The sequence below is a fragment of the Bos taurus genome, chromosome 5 (assembly GCF_002263795.3).
Source record: "Bos taurus isolate L1 Dominette 01449 registration number 42190680 breed Hereford chromosome 5, ARS-UCD2.0, whole genome shotgun sequence".
NCBI lineage: Eukaryota > Metazoa > Chordata > Mammalia > Artiodactyla > Bovidae > Bos > Bos taurus.
This window is the reverse complement of record NC_037332.1, coordinates 31,550,816-31,569,073: the sequence shown is the minus strand read 5'-3', so window position 1 is coordinate 31,569,073 and position 18,258 is coordinate 31,550,816. Positions and strand designations below refer to the sequence as shown.

Sequence of the window (18,258 nt, the reverse complement as noted above, 5' to 3'; positions counted from 1 at the left end):
CTGTAACCCACCAGGTTCCTCTGTCCATGGAATTTTCCAGGCAAAAATACTAGAGTGGATTGCCATTTCCTATTTCAGGGGATCTTCCCAACCCACAGATCGAACCCATGTCTCTTGCATCTCCTGCACTGACAGGCAGATTCTCTACCACTGTGCCACCTGGGAAGCCCCAATTTACATACACGATCACCAAATAGTAACAGGTTCCTCTCAGAGTTGCACATCTACATCTAACTTTTCTCTGATACTCATTTCCTGCCTTCTTTTTAGCACTATTACACCTATTTTTAATATCTATAGATAAAAACTATCTTTTTTTCTGCAGAGAACTGTTTTCATCCCTTCTAAAACTTTACAGCCACAACAATTCACCAATCTTTGCTGCTCTTTCAAATCAAAGACTTTTGGAATTCAAAACAAAACCATTTTTCTCAAGGTGCTGTGCTATGCTCAGTTGTATCCAACTCTTTGTGACCCTATGGACTGAAGCCCACCAGGTTTCTCTGTCCATGGGATTCTCCAGGGAAGAATACTGGAATAGATTGCCTTGTCCTACTTCACAGGATCTCTTTGACCCAGGGATCAAAGCCAGGTCTCCTGCATTGCAGGCGTGTGAGTCACCAGGACCTAACTTCTGAAATCAAAAGACCTAACTCTTTAGACCCTATTTTGAAATTCAAAATAAAACACGGATTCTTCTGGGCTCATTCCTATCATCTCTCAGAAGTACAGAATGTCTAAGGCAATGGGTGGAGGTCAATGATGTAACAAAAATTCCCAGAAATTAAAATTTCACAGTATTATCTCACTATTGTATCATTTGTATGAAATGAAGCCTGGGTTGAGGGTGGGAGGGGACAGTCAGTTGTCTCAGATCTATGAGGTCACAGCTGAGGTCACAGAAGAGTTGAAAAGGGCTAGGTTGATAGGTGAGATGATAGGAAGCTGTTGTGAGATGCGGCTCAAGGAGGAGAAATTCTAGGAGGTTAGGGGTAGGGAGAAGAGCTATTTGGGGTGCCCAGTTGGGTAAGTTTCTGGACATAATTTTCTTATTAGTTTCTGACTCAGGTTTGGAGATGGGAAGGATGGGAGGAGGGGTTCTGGGAAGCAACTTCTCAGAGGAGGATTTAACTCTGAGTCACCGATTTGACCTGTCAGCCCCACATGTTTTTGACAGTATCAGCTTTGGGGTTTCCCTCATGCCTCCAAGACACTTGAAGGCTGGAGCTCACAGACCTACAGCCTGTGGTGCTACCCTTAGGTGCCTGACTAGGATGGAGGATGGGATGGGAAATTGTCCATTCTTGAATTTATTATATTACTACTTCCTAACCTTGTCTTAGAGCCACTGTTACCTCAAGCAGCCACTGGCCCACTCCCTACCCCAATCCCAGCCAGCTATTATTTTTTCACTGAGTTTCTCTTTTCTCTATCTACCTTCTCACTGGAATTTCTTTATCTGGTGCAAACACTTCTTCCCTCACACCCTTATCTTTACACATATGTGTACACGCACATACACACACATTCACACAAACACACTGACCCATTCAAAATACAAGTGCTTCCTGAACTACTGAGACATCTGTTCTGGTAGTTCTCCAACAGGGAAGTCTCTCATCATTTACCTGCCTTCTTCCCCTATTCATTTACTCCTCTCCAGGACGTGGAGCTATCTCCATCTTCAGCTCCAGAGCATCTAGTTTCCGTTCAGACTAATGGCACAGCATGCCTTCCAAGATCAAGAACAAGAGGAAGGAAGGAACTCCAGGCAGCAGAAAAGGTAAATGGGGTTCATGATGACCTTCAAATGTCCTTAGATTGGATATTTTCTGTGGGAGAAGAATCAAGGTCCCCTGTCTCCCATACCTACCACAGCTGCGCCTATTTCCTAGTTGGGGAAAGTTGGGACTTTCACGTATCTTTTCTCCTCTCCTTAATGGAAGGAACGAAAGCAAGTCATTCTCATTCTACTTAGAAGTTGGGCATCAATCTGAAATTCCTATAGGAGGAGTTAGTTGAGAATACCACCAAGGGGCATTTATTTATCCCAAGACCAACTTTCTCTAAGAAGTTCTTATGTCCTCTACAATGTAAATCAAGGCCAGATGCCCGAAACTTTGCTTTCCTTGTCCTAGGGTACAGAGAATGGCCAGAATCTGCTGCTTTAGGCTGAATATGAGACCCAGGCAATATTATCCATAAAATCTGAAGAAAAAAAAACAACAACTAGGTTTTCTGTGCACTTATAGGTCAAGAAAGATTCAGAAAGGAACTGGAGCCTTGGTTTGAGCTTTTAAAGTATGCAGGAGATGTTATAAGAATTTATAGGAAGCAAAAACTGACAATATTGTAAAGAAGTTATACTCCAATTTTAAAAAAGCTACCTAATGTATGATTATATTTATAGGACATTCTGAAAATGGTACAACTACACTGAGAAGAAATAGATCAGTGCTTAGTTAACAAAGTCTGGGAGTAATGGAAAGAGACTGATTCCAAAGAGATAAGAGAGAATTTTGGAGAGTGAAGGGGGTATTCTATACCTTTACTGTGATGGTGATTACATAATGTTTGCATGTCAATGAGCAAAATTGTACATGATAAAGAATAATATTTACTGTATATAAACTATTCCTCATAAACCCGGCTTTATAAATTGTGATTCTAATTACTCAATGTCTTCAGCACCATTTTAGCCAACTTCCATGAAATGCACAGTACCACTATTTCCAAATGTATTGAGATGTCTCTCATCATCAAAACTAAGAATGCAGGAATAAAAAAAAATCACAGGATTTTGTGTAGTAAAGACTTTAAAGACCAAAAAAGAAAAAGAAATGAGTTTAAAGAAATTCAGGAAGAAAAAGAGTTAAAAGTGTCTTCTAAGGTTTCTAGGTGGCATATCTGATTAAGGTGCTCATAATGATTAACTGAGCCTCAAGTCTGAGAGCCATTGAGAAATTGCAAAGCCTGACACTTGGAGGAAGATAGAAGCAAGTTCTAAGAATATGAGGAATAGTTATGTAGTTCCACTACAGAACTATGAGAAGAAAATAGTCGGTAGGTATGGAGTCAGAGAGTTCTGTTTGGGAAAGTGCATTCTTGTTGTTCCTGTTCAGTTGCTAAGTCGTATCCACTCTTCGCCACCCCACGAACTGCAGCACTCCAGGCTTCTCTGTCCATCACTATCTCCGTGAGTTTCCTCAAACTCATGGATGCCTTTTAATCCTTATTGTTGCCTAATTGCTCTGGTTAGGATTCCCAATATCCTGTTGAATAGGAAGGTGAGAGTGAGGTTCCCTGTCTTTCCCTAACCTTGTAGGAAAAGCATTTAGCTTTTTACCATTAAGTATGACATTGGTTATGGGTTTGTCATATACAGCCTTTATTATAGTGAGGTGAATTTCTTCTATAACTAGTTGTTGAGAGTTTTACCTTGAATGGATATTGAATTTTATCAAATTATTTTTATGCATCTATTTAGAACATTATATGATTTTTATCCTTCATTCTGTTGATTTTGGGCTTCCCTGGTGGCTCAGCTGGTAAAGAATCTGCCTGCAATGTGGGAGACCTGGGTTAGATCCCTGGGTTGGGAAGATCCCCTGGAGAAGGGAATGGCTACCCACTCCAGTATTCTGGTCTGGAGAATTTTGTGGACTGTATACTCCATGGGGTTGCAAAGAGTTAGACATGACAGTGACTTTCACATTCTGTTGATGTGGTGGTGTATCACAATTTATATCCATTTGTAGAATCATTCTTATAGCCCAGGGTACATCTCATCTGATCATAGTGTATGAGCCTTTTAATGCATTGCTGAATTCAGTTTGTTAGTATGAAGTTGAGGATTTTTGCATCTACATTCATCAGGAATATTGGTGTGTAGTTTCCTTCTTGTTGTATCCTTATCTGGATTTTGTATGAGAGAAATGTGGGCCTCATAGAGTGAGTCTGAGCATGTGCCTTCCTCTTCAATTTTTTGGAAGAGTTTGAGGAGGACTAGTGTCAATTCTTTGGTAGAAATCACCTGCAAAGCCATCTGGTTCTCAGCTTTTCTTCATAGGGAGGAGTTCGATTGCTAACTTAATCTTCTTACTCATTATTGGTTTGTTCAGATTTTTGTATTTCATCATGATTTGGTCTTAGTAGGTTGTATGTGTGCGTGCTAAGATGCTTCAGTTGTGTCTGACTCTTTGCGACCCAATGGACAGTAGCCTGACAGGCTCCTCTGCCTATGGGATTCTCCAGATAAGAATACTGGAGTGGTGCCGGGAGCCGGCATATTGCATATTGAGTGCATATTGCATATTGCATATTGAGTGCAGCACTTTCCACAGCATCATCTTTCAGGATCTGGAATAGCTCAACTGGAATTCTACCACTGCCAGGAGCCAGTGTGAGGAACTCTGCCCGTGGCAAAGGTCATGAGGAAGGAGGCTCGGCATACGCAAAGGCGGGATCGAGCCTCAGGAGTCCCCCTGGAAATTCTCGAGCATCTACCCCCCAAACCAGAGTCTGCCTACTTTCTGCTTTGTGCTTTCACCTACACCTCTGACTTTAAGGAGGGGCTGTCCCCCACTACCTCTCTCTGAAAAAAGAGTTAGCTTACAGCTCCAGTTAAATAATTCCTAGGTGTGACAGTGTTTCAACCTACAAACTCCTTTGGAAATCCTCTAGCCTGCCTGAATAGGTTTTTCGGGCCACATGTGATTGTTCAGAGCCTCCCACCTGTGAGAGGCAGGAGATGTTCTAAACTGTCTAAACACAGATTCCTTTGAGTAGTTAAAAGATTGATTAGAAATTGTATTGGTGAAGGGTTTTTCACTTATTGGGCCAATGTTTGCTGCTAAGTCTCCATATCCCTTACCTACTGTGTCCTTGGCAGTGTATTGATTAATATAATTGATGTTAGTAGTAGCTTTAATGTTTGTAACCTTGGACCCTTGAGTTAATTCTTTTTCTTGTTGTAGCCCACCACACCTTTGCCCTATAGGAATGCAACTTTAATGCTTTTGGAGGGTGGCGCCTGACTAATCACCTTTAGAGAACAGTAAGTTTTCTGAAGAAAGGGTCTTAAAATGTTAACAGGCCTCCGGGCCAGAAGATGATGCAAATCACCTAAATTTTTGCATATGATAAGTTTGCAGGAAGAAAGCCTGGCTTACTGCATGGCTCTACCCCTTCCCCTATTATCCTCTATGCATAACTTAAGGTATAAAAACTACTTTGGAAAATAAAGTGCGGGCCTTGTTCACCGAAACTTGGTCTCCCCACGTCGTTCTTTCTCTCACCTTCTGGCTGAATTATTCAGCCTCTTTTCTCCACTGAATTTCCTCACTGAGCTATCCTCATTCTATTACTCTTTATATCTTTGATGAATATTTAACTAAATAGATCGCTGATGCCATCTCTCCTTCGAATACCCTGGATCAGCCGGGGCTGGACCCCGGCAGAGTGGGTTGCCATGCCCTTCTCCAGGGGAACTTCCTGATCCAGGAATCGAACCTGTGTCTCCTGCAACTCCTGCACTGCAAACAGATTCTTTTACTGCTGAGCCACCAGAGAAGCCTGAGTAGGTTGTATATTTCTAGGAATTTATCCATTTCTTCTAAGATATCTACTTTTTTTTGGTATATAGTTTTTCATAATAGTCTCTTTGGTATTAGCTGTGATATCTTTTTATATTTTTATTTAAGTCTTTCTTTTTCTTCAACATATTTGTTGTTTGAGTGCTCTTTAATTTCCACATGTTGTTAAATTTTAAGAATGTCCTCTTGTTATTGATTTCCAGTTTAATATCATTGTGGTAGGAAAAAATACATGAGATGTTATCAATATTAAGTTTGTTAAGCTTGCTTTGTGGCCCAGCATATGACCTTGCCTGGAGAATGTTCTGTGTGTGCTTAAGAAGAATGTGTATTTTGTTGTATTGGATGCAGTGTTTTGTATAGATCCATTTTGTCTATAATGCCATATGTTTGTTATTTCCTTCATAACTCTGCCTGTATGATCTATTCACTATTGAAAATGGGGTATTGAGTTCTGCTCTTATTATTTTTGTCAGTTTTTCCCTTTGGTTCTGCTTATATTTGCTATATATATATTTAGGTGCTTCAAAATTGGGTATATATATATTTACAACTGTCATATCATCTTGATGAGCTAACTCTTTATTATATAATGACCTTCTTTGTCTCATATGACAAAGTGTACAGTTTTTGACTAAAAATCTGTTTTGTCTGATCTAAATATAGCCAGTCCTGCTCTCATTTGTGTACCATTTGCCTGAAATATCTTTTCTCATTCCTTTACTTTCAGCCTATGTGTGTGTGTGATAGCATATAGCTGGATAGTTTTAATCCATTTAACTCATCTGTTTGGAGAATTTAATCCATTTATGTTTAAATAATTATTAATATGTAACTATCAGTGATTACCATTATTACCATGTTGTTGTATTCTATTCTGTAGTTCCTTTGTTTCTTCCTTCCCTTCTTGCTATCTTGTTTTGTGATTTATTGAAATTCTGCAACAGTTTGCTCTGATTCCTTTTTTTAAATATAAATTAATTTATTTTAATTGGAGGCTAATTACTTTACAATGTTGTATTGGTTTTGCCATACATCAACATGAATCCACCACGGGTGTACATGTGTTCCGCATCTTTCGTGTATCTTCTAGAGGTTTACATTACCATGAGACATATCCTACAGTATGTCTTTTTAAGCTGGTAACAGCAACTGAATACAAAAACTCTACATTTTTTCATTTCCCTTCACATTTTATGTCATTGATATCACTATTTAGACCTCTTTATAATATGTATCCATTAAAAAATTATTGTATTGATAGCTATAGCTACTTTTAATACTTTTAACTTTCACATTAGCATTACAAGTGATTTAATAAGCACCACCCTTACAGTATTTAAGTCTTCAAATTTGACTATATATATCCCATTTCCAGTGAGATTCATACTTAAGTTTTCCTCCTGCTGTTTAATATCCTTTCAACTTGAAGAACTCCCTTTAGCGTTTGCTGTATGCCAAGTCTGGTCATGATCAAGCTTTTGTTTGTCTGGGAAAGTCTTTATCTCCACTTTATTTCTGAAGAGTAGCTTTGCCAGGTAAAGTATTCTTGGTTAGCAAGTTTGTTTGTTTGTTTTTGACACTTAGATTGTATCATCTTACTCCCTCGTGGCATACAAGGCATCTGCCGAAAAGTACTCTTTTGGGACTTCCCTTGTATGTGGTAATTCACTTTTCCTTTCTGCTTTCCAAATTCTATTTGTCTTTGACCTTAGACAATTTGATTATAATGTCTCAATGAAGATTTCCTAATGTTCAGCCTCCTTGGAATTTTTAAGCATTGTGGATCTAGATGTTAACTTCCCTACCAGATTTGGGAATTTTTTCTGTCATTATTTCATTAAATAAGCTTTCTACAATTTTCACTTTCCCTGTTCCTTCTGTGGCTTTCAAAGAGCCCATATTATATCATTTGATGGTGTCCCATAGTCATATAGGCATTCTTTACTCTTCTCAGTTCTTTTCTTTTTATTCTTCTGAATTTCAAATTATTTGTCTTCAAGTTCAATCATTCTCTTTTCTTCTTGATCAAGTCTGCTGTTGAAGACCTCTATTGAATTTTTCATCACAGCCATTGTATTCTTCAGTCCCAAGAGTTTGTCTGGTTCTTTTTTATAGTTTTCATTTCCTTGTTGAACTTCTCATTTTGCTGTTTTCTTGATTTCCATTCACTGGTCATCTTCTCTTCTGGCTTAAAGATTCTTTAATATAACTGTTTAGAATTGCAATTGATCTCCATTCCTTTGAGATCCATCACTGGATCTTTTTGTCCTTTTGGTGGTGTTATGTTTCCTTGATTCTTCATGTTCCTTGAATTCTTGCATTTGTCTCTTTATTTGAAGAAGCAGTCCTCTTCCAGTCTTTACTGACTGGCTTCAAAAGTGAAAGATCTTCACCAGTCAGCCCAGCCAAAGATTTTGGGAGTCTTTCAGGTCTTTCCTATGGGTGCACTCTTCTCTGTTTTCTTGTTACCTATTTAGGAGAGGCCTTCTCTTAATCCCCAAAAGTCAGTCTGGGTACTGAGAGCCTCCTGTTTATTTTCCCCAGAGTATTCAAGATTCTTTCAAATGTTCCTTCTCTCATTCTCACATAGTTTTGCCAGCTGCTGATATCTTCATACCATCTGAAGAGGCTTTTACTTGCCATCTGCAGAGGCTAACATGTTACCATCTCAAGGTTATGTGAAATACTAGGAGCATTTGTGGAGAAGGCAATGGCAACCCACTCCAGTACTCTTGCCTGGAAAATCCCATGGATGGAGGAACCTGGTAGGCTGCAGTCCGTGGGGTTGCTAAGAGTCGGACACGACTGAGCGACTTCACTTTCACTTTTCACTTTCATGCATTGGAGGAGGAAATGGCAACCCACTCCAGTGTTCTTGCCTGGAGAATCCCAGGGACAGCGGGGCCTGGTGGGCTGCTGTCTATGGGGTCACACAGAGTTGGACACGACTGACGCAACTTAGCAGCAGGAGCATTTGTCAGTCAGTTGAGGGATGTTACTGACAGGTGAGAAGTCAAAAGGTGTTCTGGATAACCCTCTTGGTGGAGTTCACCTAGATCTAATAGGTGATCTGCAGCTGGTTCTGGAGATCCATGTAGTGAATGCCATGAGTGCCCGCCCCTTTCTTCTGTTCCCAACTCCCCCAATACTATTCAGCTGTGCCAATCACCTTAGCCATCTGGGTGGGATGAGACAGAAGTGGGCCTTCTAGTCAATGTCTTATAAGCCTGGGAAATCAGAGAGCTAATTCCACTCTCACTTCCCTCATAGGAGAAATCACAGGTTGAGAGGGTCCCTACTGGCACTAAGCTATACTGCCTTTGGGGAGGAGTGTCTTGGGTGAGGAGGGGGAGTGAAACTGTCTTTCTTATCCTCTTCAATGCATCTATTCATGGATTTCTTTTGCTTAAATGAGGTTTTGGAAGCTCTCCCCTGGACTCCTGATTTCCCAAAAGGTATTTCCATCCATGGATGGTTGTCAAAATTAATGTTTATCCTGAAGATATGAGGGCTGTAACCTCCTATTCTGACACTGTTTTTATGTCACCTATCTAGTGACTCATCAGATTTTTATCACCCTTTCTTTCCAGAAAATCCTTTGAAGACACAATGAAACCAAAGGTGGGTAAGACTTCCAAATATACTAGTTCCTTTGGGTTTCCCTGGTAGCTCAGACAGTAAAGCGTCTGACTGCAATGAGGGAGACCTGGGTTTGATCCCCAGGTCAGGAAGATCCCCTGGAGAAGGAAATGGGAACCCACTCCAGTACTCTTGCCTGGAAAATTCCATGGATGGAGGAGCCTGGTAGGCTACAGTCCATGTGGATTGCAGAGAGTCAGATATGACTAAGCAGCTTCACTGGTTGGGAGTCAAGGTTCCTGGGGAAAGCAGAGGTGAACAGGATGTGTCCAGGAGGCAGGAAAACTGTCTAACAAGAACCATATCTTGGAAGACTTGGGCACTATAGCTCAGAATGCTCTTGATCAAGTGGTGGGTCATTGTGCACCAAGACTAAGTAACATCTTCAATGCCACAACTACACTCAGTTCAGTTCAGTTCATTCGCTCAGTCATGTCCGACTCTTTGCGACCCCATGAATTGCAGCATGCCAGGCCTCCCTGTCTACCACCAACTCCTGGAGTTCACTCAAACCCACATCCATCGAGTCAGTGATGCCATCCAGCCATCACATCCTCTGTCGTCCCCTTTTCCTCCTGCCCACAATCCTTCCCAGCAAGGGAGTCTTTTCCAATGAGTCAATTCTTCACATGAGGTGGCCAAAGTACTAGAGTTTCAGCTTTAGCATCATTCCTTCCAAAGAACACCCAGGGCTGATCTCCTTTAGAATGGACTCCTTTAGAATGGAGAGTCCAAGGGACTCTCAAGAGTCTTCTCCAATACCACAACTACACTAGATGACTTCAAAAGCAGGCAGGCTATATATATGGGTATTAATAAGGTGAGTCATCATAGGAGTCTGCTTATATCTGTTACCGACTAGTTATATTAAGAGATGACAAGGCATATGGGCTGAAAAATGACTCAGTAGGGCTGAAGAAGACTTAGGGCTGCCTGACAAATGGCATGCCTTTGAGTGTCCATCTCAACTCCAAAAAATGCGTCATATTCTATCTGTTTCATGATGTGTCAGTTCAGATTCTGGGAGAGTTAAGGTAATGTTCCCAATATGTGTATCTTATTTCAACAGGCAGTAGAATTAACGATCACTGAAACCCTGTGGGATCAGGTGAGTACAGAGGGGTCCTCTTTGACAGCATGGTGAGAGATGAGAGAAGGGAGAGAAGCTTAAAAAAGGAGCACATTTCCTTCTCCATTAGTAATTTACTGATTGATGGTAAGGAATTCCCATGCTCCCTCCCATCTTGTTCTACTACTCATCTAGTCCCAAATCCTCAGACACTCCTTGTGTCTGTGCATCTCAGTGACCATTCTCAACATCCACTCTCTGTTAGATAAGCCCTTTCAAGTATATTTTCTCTACCAGCATTGTATAAGCACTGTAAAATTAATTTAAATCTTATCCACTAGCAAGTACCTTAGGGCAAGTACTGAAAAACCCATATATTTTAACTCTCATATGAGAGGAAGACAATTTACCATTTTGATACAAAAATTAAAGATCCTAACTCCATTTCTTATTAGAAAGAAATATTTTACCTCCAGAGCCACTCAGATATGACAAATTGTCTGCCAATAGCCCTTGATTCCTATGTCATAAAAAATAAAGATTTGGCCCTTCCAGAATAAGGTACCTTCAAAATTAACCTCTCAAAAATAAATACGTCAACCTAAAGAGTAGACACGTTTAATTGCATTCATTTGAATGAAAAGTTAACCATAAAATGACTAATTTCTGCATAATAACTAGTGAGCTGTTGTTTCTGAGGGAAACATGCCAATTGTTTCTGCAGTTCCTGTTTGTAACATGATTATGATCGTGTCATTAGCACAGAAGAGGATTCTTTTGTTCCATCGACTATGGCAAAAAAGGTCTATATAAAGGCATTAAAAGACATAGAATTTACTTAAGTCACTCATATATAATTTAAACATAATTTCAATAGGTGGGACATCATTCCGTTTTGATTATTTACAGTGATAAACTGCTTTGTAACTGAATTTCTTTAGAGTATTTTAATAAGGATTCTGAAGAAGAATAAATGCCAGATTCACTCTGCAGCATCAGAGATTACCAACATGATTTTTTTAATGCTTCAAAATGTTTACAGACCACCAAATTTATTGACAATAATTTCAATCAGAATAATGGCCAGCAGCAGAAACATTCATGGAGCTTTCCTGTCCTTTAACTTAATATATTTGAGAGATTCATACCTGTTATTGGAGAGGTCTGAGGTGTTGAAAAGAAAAGAATATGAGTTTATACTTGGATGTGAAGAACTGCCCTTTGTGTGGTTAGGAAAAACATAGTGTTTTAACATCATTTCAAGGAAATTAGATCAAATCATTAGAATTGTTTTAAAGAGAACAAGTCGAAAAAAAAATCTTCTTTTATAGAAGACAGATTAATCATATGTTTGGTAATGAATGAAACTGTTGAATCTATCAAGAGAGTGTTTTGGGTTCTGAAAACTTTTTGAGTTGAAAGAGAAATACGGGTTCATTAGGTCACCAATGGGAATTTGTTGCTTTCAGTCTTCTAACTGAGGCAATTTCATGAGCAGTTACTCTCAGAATCCACATGATTAAGCCCTGCATTTTGAAAATGCTTTAAAATAGACTTGTATTTAGAGAATGGGAGAGAAAATTATTTTAATTCTATAAAAAGGGATGTCTTTTTCACTTTGATGAAATTTCCTTGTTTTCCCAGAAATAGAAAAATGACAACCAAGGTGGCAATTCTCAAATATAAAAACACAAGATTTCACTTTATATTTAAATGATCTATTAGTGCAGAAGCTAACTATACTCATTAGTAGCCAAAGAAAACTGCTATAAACTTTCACAGAACACAGATATTCAGTCGGAGTTTCTGAGACCTTTCCAAAATTATCAGCTATTTCAGCTTCCCAATCTTGACATTCTAGTTGCATACACATTTAAACTGTGATATAGAGATGAGAATTAGAGGAAAAGTAATCACTTCTGAACCTATAATAGGGATTATCCACATGAAGCAAAGCAGAAAAAGACTTTAAATCAAAGACTATTAATTCTTTAAATTAAAAGAAAAAAGTAAGTGAAAGTCTCCATAGCCTCTCTCCTGCAAGGCCCCACTGAACAACACTATGTAATGTAATCAAATTATGTTGTACAAAAATAACTAATGTTCTCATAATTACTGTATTACTAAAGAGTTGATTATATAACAGTCAGAAAACCATCCTGTGGGGAACCAGTACATAATTGGATACTTACCACTTAATAAAAGATGAATATAAAACAAATATAAATATATGAGATTTATATAAATATATAAGAGATGAATATAAAACTGCAGATGGTGAATGCAGCCATGAAATTAAAAGATGCTTGCTCCTTGGAAGAAAACTTATGACCAACCTAGACAGCATATTAAAAAGCAGAGACATTATTTTGCCAACAAAGGTCTGTCTAGTCAAAGCCATGGTTTTTCCAGTAGTCATGTATGGATGTGAAAGTTGGACTATAAAGAAAGCTGAGTGCCAAAGAATAGATGCGTTTGAACTGTGGTGTTGGAGAAGACTCTTGAGAGTCCCTTGGACTGCAAGGAGATCCAACCAGTCCATCCTAAAAGAAATCAGTCCTGAATATTCATTGAAAGGACTGATGCTAAAGCTGAAACTCCAATACTTTGGCCACCTGATGTGAAGAACTGACTCTTTTGAAAAGACCCTGATGCTGGGAAAGACTGAAGGCAGGAGGAAAAGGGGATGACAGAAGATGATATGGTTGGATGGCATCATCAACTCAATGGACATGAGTTTGAGTAAACTCTGGGAGTTGGTGATAGACAGGGAAGCCTGGCGTGCTGCAGTCCATGGGGTCGCAAAGAGTCGGACACAACTGAGCGACTGAACTGATAAAGAATGAACACAGGGTTGATGAGAAGCAATAAGCTGATAATTGGCACAGCCCATCCCACTGACTATTCAGATTCTATATGCTCCCTTATAAGCATGTGAAAGTAGGAAAGTCCACTAGACCATTCAGGTATGACCTATATCAAATTCCTTATGACTACACAGTGGAGATTACAAATAGATTCAAGGGATTAGATCTGGTAGACGGAGTGCCAGAAGAACTATGGACAGAGGTTTGTAACATTGTACAGGACACAGTGACCAAAACCATTTCAAAGAAAAAGAAATGCAAGAAGGCAAAGTGGTTGTTTATGGAGGCTTTACTAATATCTGAGGAAAGAAAAGAAGCAAAAAGCAGGGGAGAAAGGGAAAGATATACACAACTGAATGCACAGTTCCAGAGAAAAGCAAGGAGAGATAAGAAAGCCTTCTTAAACTAACAATGCAAAGAAATAGAGGAAAACAAAAGATTGGAAATGACTAGAGGTCTCTTTAGGAAAACTGGAGATATCGAGGGAATACTTCAAGCAAGGATGGCATGATAAAGGACCTAACAGAGGTATAGATTAAGAAGAGGTAGCAAGAATACACAGAAGAATTGCACAAAAAAGGTCTTTATGACCCAGATAACCATAATGGTGTGGTCACTCACCTAGAGCCAGACATCCTGGCATGTGAAGTCAAGTGGGCCTTAGGAAGTATTACTACCAACAAGGCTAGTGGAGGTGATTGAATACCACCTGAGCTATTTAAAATACTAAAAGATGATGCTGTTAAAGTGCTGCACTCAAAATGTCAGCAAATTTGGAAAACTCAGCAGTGGCCACAAGACCGGAAAAGATCAGTTTTTATTCCAATCCCAAAGAAGGGCAATGCCAAAGAATGTTCAAGCTACCATACAATTGCGCTCATTTCACAAGTTAGCAAAGTAATGCTCAACATCCTTCAAGCTAGGTTTAGCAGTACATGAACTGAGAACTTCCAGACGTACAAGCTGGATTTCGAAGAGGCAGAGGAACCAAAGGTCAAATTGCCAACATTTGCTGGATCATAGAAAAAGCAAGCGAGTTACAGAAAAACATCTACATTTGCTTTATTGACTATGTTAAAGCCTTTGATGTGTGGATCACAACAAACTATGCAGATAAAGAGACGGGAGTGCCAGACCACCTCACCTGTCTCCTAAAAAACCTGTATGCAGGTCAAGAAGCAATGGTTAGAACCGGACATGGAACAACAACTGGTTCAAAACTGGGAAAGGCTCTATATTGTCACTCTGCTTATTTAATTTTCTATGCAGAGTGTATCATGCAAATGTCAGGCTGGTTGAATCACAACTTGGAATCAAGATTGCCAGGAGAAATATCAATAACCTCAGATATGCAGATGATATCACTTTAACACCAGAAAGTGAAGAGCCTCTTTATGAGAGGGTAAAAGAGGAGAGTGAAAAAGCTGACTCAAAACTCAACATTCAAAAAACTAGTAAGATCATGGCACCCGGTCCCATCACTTCATGGCAAATAGATGATGATAAAGTGGAAATAGTGACAGATTATATTTTCCCGGGCTCCAAAATCACTGTGGACAGTGACTGAAGCCATGAAACTAAAAGACACTTGCTCTTTGGAAGGAAAACTATGACAAACCTAGACAGCATATTAAAAACCAAGGACATCACTTTGCCAACAAAGGTCCATATAGTCAAAACTATGGTTTTTTCAGTAGTCATATACAGATGTGAGAGTTGGACCATAAAGAAAACTTGAATGCCAAAGAATTGATGCTTTCAAATTGTGGTGCTGGAGAAGACTCCTGAGAGTCCCCTGGACTGCAAGATCAAACTAGTCAATCCTAAAGAAAATCAACCCTGAATATTCACTGGAAGGACTGACGCTGAAGCTTTAATACTTTGGCAACCTAATACGAAGAGCTGACTCACCTGAAAGCCTGTGATGCTGGGAAAGATTGACGACAAAAGGATATGGGGATGTTAGAGGATGAGATGGTTAGATAGCATCACTGACTTAAAGCACATGAATCCGAGCAAACTCCAGAGGACAGAGGAGCCTGGGGTGCTGCAGTCCAAGGAATTGCAAAGAGTCGGACACAACTTAGTGAATGAACAACAAAGCATGTTAAAATTCCTGAATATCAACAAAAACAATTCTATATTTCAACTGAATAAGATATACCTATCTGTCTTAAAGTCCTCATCCTTTACCCACAAAGAAGAAACTCAGACTACCAATAGTCACTGTATCCATCTATGTCTGGATGAAGAATATAGGTACATGTTTAGTTTTAGAAGAATCTGCCAGAGCTTTTCCCACAGTAATCATACACTTCTGTTCTTCTTCCAACAATATATGAGAGTTTGAGCTTCTCTATGTTCTCATCAACACATGGTCTTGGTCTACTGGTGTGTTATAATCTAAATGCAAATGTGTTGATTTCCACAGCTATGTTTAGCTTCACAACAAACACCAATGAAATGAAGTACAATAGTGGGTTTCATTGACATTCCTTTCACAACTTGGCCTTCTTTAAATAACTTCCTGTATTTCACCCACCTACCATAAATGGTGGCCCAGAAATATGTATGAGAGTGGAATTCAATGGGATTTATTTCTTTGAGCTAGGAAGCCATAGTCTGTTGGCATTCATACCCTACAGCCTAATAATGACTGAGAGATTATATATATAAAATCCCTTTGTAATAAAGTCTGTAACATTAATTTTTCCATACTTTTTTTCCTCTGTCAGGTGCTAATGGCCTTTAAGGATATACAAAATGAGGTGAGATTAAATTTCCATTCTCCAAATTCCCTGGCCATATCACTTCTCTTGCTTCTGATTTTCCTAAAGCCTTCTGTGCTGTTGACTTTGATCAAGCTTTTAATTTCATTTCTTTATCTAGGGATTTCTCCATTAAAAGACTAGCACTCATTTGTCAGTCTAGTAAGTAAAACCAGAAGATGCCTAACAATTCCCTTATGAAAATATGATACTACAGAGAGAAAATCATATCTATCAGAACTACTCTCAGCAAGAATACTATGCAGTTATGTGAAACAGATAGGTGACTGAGTTGGGAGGATCCAAATGACATGGTAAATTATTAGGATCGTATGTTTATTAATTATAGGGTAGTACAAATTAGAGTCCAGAGCGAAACTTCGCTCTACAACAATCCTCCTCTTCTGCTCTTTCATGCAGGTTCTAGTATTTTTTATATACAAACACTAATTAAATATCTAAAAATATAGTCAAAAATGGAGTATATTATTGGCCTACCCCAGACATTGAGTTACTACATTTGCTTGCTCAAGGTGTTGATATGTCTCAGTCCTATCAAGGTTGGACCAAAAGGACCTGAAAGAAATTTCCTCTACTTCACTAACTGGATAACTCTTAGCCTTTGAACTAAGCCTTTTTCTATAGTCCAAGAAGCCATGCCATTGTATTCTGCTGCTGTGTCTGGGACTTGCCCTAGGAAAAAACTACAGCAGCCTCTGCCTCTGGCTGGAGGTAAAAAGGAGAAGAGATCAAAAGCTTGGTATTTTCATAAAGTATTCCTCGGCCTCAGGGCACCTCATATTACCCAGAATTTTAGTCCCCTGAGTCCTTCCTAAGTGTCCTCCAAGCAGGACTTGAGCTAGTGAGAGAAGGAGGTTTGTCCATAAGTGGGACTCACATGTGTTGATTTCATCCTCACAAGGCCCATAAGCAAAGTTAAATGTCCCACCTGACATCTTCTGTGCTGAAGCTCTATTCTAGGTCTAGTGGTTCTTCTGGAGTTCATCAGACACAGTCCCTGCCCTCATGGAACACCTGGGCTGGAGCAGACTGTTATGTCAGTCTGACAAACACTTTCAAACATATAGACACACTGAGAGAAGAAAATCAAGCAAAAGATATCTGGGAGAGACTGAACTAGAAAGCACTTCCTTGCCCCAGAGCACTGTTACGTAGAAACACCATCTAGCCAGCTCCTAGGAGCTCAGGGGCCCCAAACTACATAGCATCAGCAGCTATTTACTCTGGGGTGAGTAAGAGGGAATTTTTTAAAAAACAGATACTTAAAGGCTCATCTCAGAGAACCAATGCATAGAGGGTCTTTTCAAATGAGTCAGTTCTTCACATCATGTGGCCAAAGTATTGGAGTTTCAGCTTTAGCATCGGTCCTTCCAATGAATATTCAGGACTGACTTCCTTTAGGATGGACTGGTTGAATCTTCTTGCTGTCCAAGGGACTTGCAAGAGTCTTCTCCAAACCACAGTTCAAAAGCATCAATTCTTCGGTGCTCAGCTTTCTTCAGAGTACAACTCTCACATCCATACATGACTAATAGAAAAACCATAGCTTTGACTAGATGGACCTTTGTTGGCAAAGTAATGCCTCTGCTTTTTAATATGCTGTCTAGGTTGATCATAGCTTTTCTTCCAAGGAGCAAGGGTCTTTTAATTTCATGGCTGCAGTCACCATCTGCAGTAATTTTGGAGCCCCCCAAAATAAAGTTTCCCACTATTTCCATTGTTTCCCCATCTATTTGCTATGAAGTGATGAGACTGAATGCCATGATCTCTGTTTTCTGAACATTGACTTTTAAGACAACTTTTTCACTCTCCTCTTTCACTTTCATCAAGAGGCTCTTGTTCTTCACTTTCTGCCATGAGGGTGGTGCCATCTGCATATCTGAGGTTACTGATATTTCTCCTGGTAATCTTGATTCCAGCTTGTGCTTCATCCAGCCCATCATTTCTCATGATATACTCTGCATATAAGTTAAATAAGTAGGGTGACAATACACAGCCTTGATGTAATCCTTTACCAATTTGGAACAAGTCTGTTGTTCCATGTCCAGTTCTAACTGTTGCTTCCTGACCTGCATAAAGATTTCTCAGGAGTCAGGTCAGGTAGTCTGGTATTCCCATCTCTTGAAGAATTTCCACAGTTTGTTGTGATCCACACAGTCAAAGGCTTTGGTGTAGTCAATAAAGCAGAAATAGATGTTTTTTTGCAACTATCTTGGTTTTTTGATGATGCAACGGATGTTGGCAATTTGACCTCTGGTTCCTCTACCTTTTCTAAATCCAACTTGAACATCTGGAAG

At 39.4% G+C, this 18,258-nt stretch overlaps 1 protein-coding gene across 1 annotated transcript in view; it reads left to right on the top strand.

Annotated features, from left to right (window-relative positions):
• The first annotated feature begins 898 nt into the window (after positions 1–898).
• Positions 899–18,258, top strand: part of C5H12orf54 (chromosome 5 C12orf54 homolog) — a 24,459-nt gene continuing 7,099 nt past the window's right edge. Inside the window, 5 exon segments of the mRNA NM_001076992.2 lie at positions 899–1,026; positions 1,664–1,783; positions 9,188–9,218; positions 10,306–10,344; positions 15,908–15,940. Of these exon segments, the coding sequence (NP_001070460.1) occupies positions 1,719–1,783; positions 9,188–9,218; positions 10,306–10,344; positions 15,908–15,940 (168 nt within the window). The 5' untranslated portion in view covers positions 899–1,026; positions 1,664–1,718.